This window comes from Leucoraja erinacea, chromosome 22 (assembly GCF_028641065.1).
Source record: "Leucoraja erinacea ecotype New England chromosome 22, Leri_hhj_1, whole genome shotgun sequence".
Lineage (NCBI taxonomy): Eukaryota > Metazoa > Chordata > Chondrichthyes > Rajiformes > Rajidae > Leucoraja > Leucoraja erinaceus.
Window position 1 is genome coordinate 23,073,441 of NC_073398.1, and position 8,684 is coordinate 23,082,124.

Here is an 8,684-nt window from a genome sequence, read left to right on the forward strand (position 1 = left end):
TTGACTATATTATAATCTCCAAAATGCCCTGCTATTATTGTCTTGGATTCCAATATTTTCCATGTGACATATGTGAAGCTAACTGGCCTGTAGATCTCTGCTTCACGTTTCACAATTTTTTTGAAGCTGCAGGGAATTATATGACTGCTTCATTTGTACATTGGTCAATGATTTAATGCACTCTAGAAACCTGAAAAAGCTGACCAACCGCTTCAAAATAATTGGTACTCATGCCCAATAACTAATGAGTAGTGAAATGTCCATACAGACATGTAAAAGCAACCGATTAAACTTAAGTGTACATGCAATATTCCACACTCATATGAGAGGAATATTAAGTACAAGACCATTAATTATAATGCAAAAATATGACTCTTAAATGCCAAATTGGTGCATTCATAATAAATCTTAACATATTCCTCTGGAAAGTTTAAAATGTTTTACATTAAAATTGAAACATTACCTGAATTTTAAATACCACTATGCTTTGTAATTAAAAAGATTGGATTGAAATAAATTAATACATCAATATTTACCTTCACCATTAATGCAGCTTACCAGCAAATATCTTTATAGTAATTCTCCCGGATCTAACCCCAACTCAATGTTCAAATTGACAAAGTAATTCCATTCATCCAGACAGTTCAAGAAATTCCTTATCCTATTCAAGAGAATTGTTGTCCCAAATCTCTGCATTCATGTTGTCATTCTTTGGCCATAAATTTCTTCATAGCATGCTTTTCTATTTAAGGCAACAGCCTTGCCCCAGTGGGAACATACTTGCCTTTTTTGAGTCAGAACATTGTGCATTCAAGCCCAAAATACATAAGTACACATTCTAGGTTGGCATTTAAGTGTGGGATGCAGTATCAGGTGGAGAGGTGGAAGTGGTCAGCATTGTTGCATTTTCTGGGAAAATTAGGGAGCATTAGAAGGAAGCACTGAAAGGAAAGATGAACTCAATGAGAGAGAAATCGCACGTGCTACACAAAGAGTGACAAAGGTCAGCCAGGGCCAATAGGCTATATTCTTCACTGTAAACTCTGTATAAATATCTCGATGTATAATACAGAGTAAAACAATATTTTATATTCTATCATATAAATTACCATAATATAAATAAATGCCCAACCGCACTTAAAAACTGTCATATATAATAATACATTATATGAATAATCCAAGTACCTACTCCAATGACAAAGCTTCATAATCTAAATCAAAAATGTTCCCGATGTTCAGGGAGTCCAGAACCAGGGGTCACAGTTTAAGAATAAGGAGTAGGCCATTTAGGACTTAGATGAGGAAAAACGTTTTCACCCAGAGTTGTGAAACTGTGGAATTCTTTGCCACTGGATGTTTTCAAGAGAGAGGTAGATGTAGCTCTTAAGGCTAACAAATCAAGGGGTATGGCAAGAAAGCAGAAATGGGGTACTGATATTGGATGAGCAGTCATAATCATGTTGGATGGCGGTGCTGGCTCAAAGGGCCGAATAGCTTAATTCTGCACCTATTTTCTATGTTTCTACACTACCAGTCACAGTCCTCCAATCTGGAAATCAACCTGCCACCATCATCCTCCGCTTCCTTCATGAAGCCAATTCTCTATCCAGTCAGCTAGTTTACCTGGATCCCATGTGATCTAATCTTCAGCTTATCATGCGGAACCTTATCAAATGCCTTGCTGAAGTCCGTCTTGATATGTCTACGGCTTTGCCCTCACCAATATTTTTTATAGGTTAGGTGTGGGGGGAGTTCCCCCCCGCACGGGTACCCTGTAGTCCCGTGCTACCTGCTCCATGGTCGGATAGTCGACAATTAAACCATTTCCCCCATCTGGTTTGCCAGGTGAGGAGGAGGCTGTGGACCTCTAGCAGGACCAAAAACAAGACCTGTCAAAAAGCAGGCGAGCTTCTAGCGGGCCAACGGCCATTCACACTTCAGTAGAAGTTGCGATCACTGTCATACATAGCATTGTAAGGAATGATGATAAAGCACATACACCATAATCCTATACTTTCAGCGATGGAAGTCCGCAGGAACTGGAGGGCAGAGATGTGTGGTGCATCCATCACCGTTCCCGTTGGAAACTAGCATCGCTGCATTGCTAATGTTTTCAATGATGATGAATGAATGAATGAACAATTTTTGGTTATTTTTTCAAAAACTCAATCAGATTCATAATCTCCCATGATGACTATCCCTAATCAGCCCATGCCAATCCAAATGCATATGTATCTTATCTCTCAGAACCCTTTCTGGTAACTTGCCTACCACACATGTTAGGCTCACTGGTCTATATTTCACATGCTTTTGATTACAGCCTTTCTTAAATATAGGACCAACATTAGCCACCCTCCAGTCTTCCGGCACCTCAACCATGTCTAATTGATTCATCTATCTCAGCCAGGGCTTCTGCAATTTTTACCCTAACTTCTCACATTGTCCTCAGATTTATCTGATCCGGCCTGGGAGACTTAACCATCTTGAAAGATCTTAGGACATCCAGCACCTCCTCAATCGTAACAAAGACTGTCCTCAAAATGAAAGAATATTAAACTTAGTAGAACAAAAGGGAACCATATATCCCCAAAGGTAATAAGACTCATAGAGTCGAGTTAAGGCATTTGAGATAACTGAATAAAATACAAACAGCTGAAGCAATTGTTAGAAAGATTAGAAATGTCATGGGGGGGGGAAATAATCATCCAAAATGTTCTATAGTTTCAGTCATGGAAATTCATGGCTGAAACTTTTAAAGGGTAGCTGGATGGACACTTTGCATTCTGCAAAATACAAAGTCAAAGATCAAAAGCTGGGATCAGGTAATTGCACATGTGACTTAATTTTGACCAATTTAGAGTATAATTTAATCAACCTATTTCCATATCTCAATTTTCAATGATAATTAACCTCTTTCCATGACAACCTCTTTCCATAATCAACTTCTTTCCATGACAACTACTTTATAATGCTTTAACTTAATTACAATTTGTTTTCCATTTATTATTGAGGTAGAGGTTTACCAAAATTATAACATAACCTGGTGGCCAACGATTTTGTTTTTTTCTAGAAATGTACCATGTTGTACCACAGGGGTCATCACGTGGTTTTTCATGTACAAGATGCAAGAGGGCATATTAATACTTGATAGAGAGTTTTAGGTTAGTGATGTCATATTTCAATATTTGCATGGTCTACAACTGTTATTCGCATTAGAGGAGCCATCTTATCCATTGCAGCATTTCAGCCTGAAGAAATGTGAACTCCAGCCATATGTTTTTACGGCAATATGGTTACCAGACAATTCAATATGGTCTTCATCAGCCTGGCAGTCCTGAGTTGGGCTGGTTATATCTAGCTATATGTGGTCACATTTGGGAGGCGTGAAATTGGAGTATATAAAAACATGAAAAAAATGTTACATACATTAAAATACAGCATTCCTATAAGGCAGTGCCTTATAGGAATGGTGTATTTTGATGTATGGGACCGTCGAGCCAGTGATCTCGGAAGTGTGTCACACCGCTGATTGACAATATAACCGCACAATTCGAGCTGGCTACATTGATGACAACAATGTGAAGCACTAATCAGATCACAGCGTAGGCGGGGCTCTGGTGTTATTAAAAGGGATACGATTGCTCTTTTTCACCGAGATAAAGGGCTCGAAGAGAAAGTGAAAGCACATCAAACAGCAAAGCAAAACGAACCGAAGCAAAGGTCCAGGGGGAAGGGGATTTCAGTGGGCATCTGAGCCGAGTCTTCGCCTGCTGGAAGTGGGCAGCGAGATCCGAGAACGCTGGTGAAAGACTGCCCGATTCGGACTCGCACAACATATTTGTAACATGGCCAAGCGACGACTTGAGTGAACGCTCGGGGTGCGTTAAGTTGATGCTCTTCAGTCAAAGTAACAACGTCAGGAAGAAAACGGAGAAAAGGACGTACACGTGTTACATCAGCGAGCGAATGGCGCAGTCACGGATTATTTGAAATGGAAAGCAACTTATTTTCATCAGCTATTACATTCGGAAGAGTTTCTTACACATTATAAACGAACAAGCGAGAGGAGACCTACCGTTCGCCTCAGATGAGAATGTCATTAGCGCAGAGGGTTCTGATGATTTGGCTTTTCACGCTGCTCTTCCTTATCGTATTGGTGCTAAAACTGGACGATAAAGCTCCTTGGAACTGGTTCCTCATCTTTATCCCGATCTGGATTTTTGATGCTATCCTTTTAATTATGTTAGTCATAAAGATAGTAGGAAGATGTAAATCAGGCTATGACAGAAATGGTACTAACCTGAGGAAGGAGGTTTGGTACCTTTGTGCTATGTTACTTAAATTAGGCTTTCAGCTGGCGGTATGTGCGAGATTGGAGCAATTTGCCCAAATGAAGCTCAGTTTTATTTTTATACCGCTTTGGCTCTTAATAATTGGAGCAATGGTGGATTTAGGACACAATACCTATTCCATGAGGCAAGACTGATTAAGTGCTCAGGTCAGTGCGTTAGTTTTCATTGCCGGCCTAGTAACTGCTCCAACATGCGGCGATTAATTGAAATAGCTCGAACAGGAGCGAAACAAAAACACTCGATGCTGAAAAATCCGGAATGAAACAGAAAATTCTGGAAGAAATTAGCAGGGCAGCCAGGAACTATAATTCCAATGACAGGGTCGTCGACTCCGTTTCTTCTTCCAAGGCTATGGTCTGGCCAGTAAAGTATGCCCAACGTTTGCTCTTTGTATTATGGACAGGGAGAACATCGTGCTTAACCCCTCCTCTCAGTACATACAACTACACGATTGCAACTGTCATTCCTCATAACGATTCTCCTGCGCATTCGGTGAAGTCATCGTGGTTATTTATGTAAATGTTAATGTTTTTATATAAACAAGATGGTAGCTAATACATGACAGATTGCCACCACATCGGCCATTTGTTCGAAGGAAAATAGTTGGTATTTAATGCAAATTAAATTCTTTCTGTAACACGTTACGATAACAAACGGCGAATATGCATAAGCAAGAACCAAACTGTTGCTGGAACTCGGCGGGTCAGGCAGCAAGTATGAAGGGAAAGTGGACAGACGTTTTTGGTCGGGTCCCTTCTTCAAGACTGATTCATAACGTTTGCATTTTACTTGAAAGCTCTTCAAATTGAACCCTGTGGAAAAAGTTCTGTCCCAAACGAGAGTGCTATGGCACCCACTCGCACTGCTTCCTCCCCGATTTGTAATGTTTTCCAGATCTTGGACGTTCTCATTCACTCATGGATCCTGTCCATTTCCCTCCACGAATGCTGCCTGACTCGCCCCTCCCCCCACAAGCAATCTCTGGTAGCTCCAGTGAATTTATACAAGCAGAATAGTTGGGTTAACTACAGTATAGGTTTCCTTTTTATGGAAAGCTTTAATGCAAAATGGTTTAACTGTCATGTTTATAGGATGATTCTTCTATCTGCAACATTTTAACTTTGGTTGGGTCTGGCAGAAAGTCAAATTTAACTAACGTTACAGCTGTGGGAAATCTGAAATTACAAATACAGGAAATGACCAGGCCAGGCAGCAACTGCATGCAGGTGGTGTGACAGTTAAACTTTCCGGTTGAAGACTTTCGGTTGTAGGGGGGAAAAAGCGAGAAATCAAACACATTTTAAATTGCAGAAACGGGGTGGTGACAGTGTCAATTTTACTCGTGCCAAATTTAGTTGTCCTATTGTATGTGTCAGCATTTCCACACTGACATACTTTGCAAACTTCAGAAAGCAAGTGATTTCACTAAGAGGGGATCGACATTTTGCCAAATAACTGCACACATTTCTACCTTTAAGACCAATTATCCTACACTCTGCATATTTCGTAGATGAAACAAGTAAATGATGTGCTAGATGAGCAAAACATTGTCACTCATTTAACATGCACCACCAGGTTAACCAACAAGCAGATGTAATTCATGAGAAAAGATCCAGGTGTGCCGATTAGTTGACACATTGAGATGATAGTACCTTCAGTTAAATTTTTATCATGCGTTATTACTTACTGTTTTTTTAATAATTCAGTTTGGCCTACACCATGACTTTTAATGGAGTTTCTTACGATGAGTGCATTTATACTAATTTACCAATATAGATTTTTCATCTCTGGCTTTTAGAGTACTCCATTATAAAAGCCAGAGATCAAATTATCTTCAATAACTCACAAGATTGAAGCAGGAATTCTCAATACCAAAGATACTAGAACAGGGTCGTGGCCAATAACTTTCTTTACGTCCACTTTCCTACCCATCCTATCCATGTAACATTTGATTCACTTACAGATTAATAAGCTACTTCACCCTGAGCATATTTAAATCTCAAAGACTCTTTTAAATAAGAATTTTTTCTTCATCTCAGATTTATAGGCATCTTTTATTCTGAGACTCCACCAGAAAAGCTAGCACCTTCTAGTATTTTACATTCTTAAACACCTCAAGAATCTTGCATATTTCTAGAAGACCTCGCATTCATTTAAGCTCCAATAAGTACAGACCTAGTTTGTTCAACGGTTCCGCGTAACTGGAATCTGCCATGCAATTTTTTTCTTAAAGGGCCCAAAAGTGTACAATGCTGTAAATGTGGTCCAACTGGCTTGTCTTGTACAATTGTGGCAAGTCCTCCATACTTTTATACTCCACCTCACTGAAATAAAAACCAAGCATTCCATTAGCCTTCCTGATTGCTTGCTGAGGTGGGCTGATTTTCATGACATATCCCATATTTATATGTGCTACATTTAAATAATGTTCCATCAGTTTTGCACCCAAAATGAAGTAGTTCCCACGTCCCTTATTACTTTGCCAATTTATGTTTACCATATCCCTCTGTAACCTGTTTGTATTATTCATAGTTTGCCCTTTTCGAACACTCCCATCCAAAGATTATAGATGCGCCACTTTGATCTATGATCTTTGCTCCCATCCTTCTCCAGCACTCTCTATGCCACCTGTATGTTTTGTTACAGTATATCCACTTCCTTTCTAAAATATACATCGTAAACAGCTGCAGCCCCAATCATCCTTGCACCATTCAAATGTTAACAAGTTACCAATATTATGCTTAAATATCCTTTCAGCTAGCCTGCCCTCTGAACACAAAAACTTGAATGTAGATTACGATCAATAATTACTATTTTCCCATTGATTTCATTCCAAAGGGAAAGCAAGCAACTCCATTATCAGTGAACAAATAACTGAGCAGTGTGTAATGCAGTTGTTATATTCTCACACCCCAGTAAAAGATTTTACATTAATAACACAAATATTGAACATTTCTCGAACATTGTAGTTCTGTTGAAACGCTTATTCTCATCTCTCTCGCTCTCTCTCCCTCTCTTCATCTAGTCTGACGTCACATCTTGTGCTTTATTTAACTCGATCGTTTTTTATTGTTCAATTTGCAAGAGCAACTTGCTAATTAACCATACAAATCAATTCCCAGTAGTTTTTGGGTTGATCAGTTTCAAGAGGGGCAGAAAAATGCTGCAAGCAGACTTGGACGAGGAAAGATTTGCCCGGATTCCTGATTAGTTCATGTGCAATACCTGAAAATAGATGGAAAGTCATCAAATCTAGCTGTAACACTATAATCAGAGTCATCTGACGAGATGTACAGAACACAAAGTGCTGGAGTAACTCAGCGAGTCACGCAGTACCTCTGGAGAACTGAAGAAGGTTCGCGACCTGAAAGTCACCTATCCATGACCTCCAGAGATGCTGCCTGATCCATTGAGTAACTTTAGCACTTTGCAATCTCCGCAAGATTCCAGCATCTGCAGTTCCTTGTTTGCATTCATCTGAAGGGATGCTGTCTTGATCATATTATGGGGTACTTGTGTGGCTGTAATCCTACTGGAGTAACATCTTGGGGGGAAAAGCAGAAGAATGTAAAATATGCAAAGTTAAATTAATACCAAATAAAAGACAGATTATTGAACAGCTCGGCTTCATAGAATAATTACAAAAAAGGATCGACAAAATAATTGGAAAATATTAATAATGTTACAACCCGAGATAATTATTTTGATATTTTCTCCTTTTAAGACATCAATTTCCACAAGTCTCTTTCACAAAGTCTAACTTTCAGTATAAACGTTGACTGTAAGTATATCATTTGAAGGTATTAGATTTGAGCCCAATCCAATCTCAGTTCACCTTGACACACATTCTTTCATCTTCACAATCAGGGGTAAGAATCCCAGCTATATTTTTGTGGCCTTCTTCCCAACCCAGATGATATAACTGATCTAACATTTAGTGATAAAGTTTGAGATTCTGGTAGTCAATGACTGGGATAGATTTCACATAACAATTATTTTTCTTTCTCACAAAGCATAATAAATCTCAATGTGCAAATTCACAGAATAGTTTAAATTGGTTTATACAGTGGAAATGCATGTAAAGAAATACCACTTAATGATGGCACAAACTGTTAAAGGGTAGGTGGAGAATGCAATGGGAATGTAAATCCACTCATATTACATAAAGTAGCACAATGAAACCACTGCCTGATTTAGGCATTTCCAGTCATCGCTGTCTTTATGAGACCCAAATTCAACAATTTTCAACTCCTCCCTTCGCACCGCCACAAACTTCCAAAAAGCCTTCCAGGTGATTCAGCAATTTAGTTGACTATTTGTGCTTTTCAATAA

At 39.1% G+C, this 8,684-nt stretch overlaps 2 protein-coding genes across 2 annotated transcripts in view; one reads left to right on the forward strand and one right to left on the reverse strand.

Moving 5' to 3' along the window:
• Nucleotides 1–4,208, reverse strand: part of LOC129707796 (protein PHTF2-like) — an 86,088-nt gene extending 81,880 nt beyond the window's left edge. The window contains exon 1 of the mRNA XM_055653127.1: nt 4,076–4,208. The gene's annotated coding sequence lies outside the window, so the exon portion shown is untranslated. The remainder of the gene's footprint in view (nt 1–4,075) is intronic.
• LOC129707797 (transmembrane protein 60-like) overlaps nt 3,445–8,684 on the forward strand; it is a 5,616-nt gene continuing 376 nt past the window's right edge. The window contains exon 1 of the mRNA XM_055653130.1: nt 3,445–8,684. This exon is cut by the window's right edge and continues 376 nt beyond it. Within this exon, the coding sequence (XP_055509105.1) occupies nt 4,088–4,486 (399 nt within the window). The 5' untranslated portion in view covers nt 3,445–4,087 and the 3' untranslated portion in view covers nt 4,487–8,684.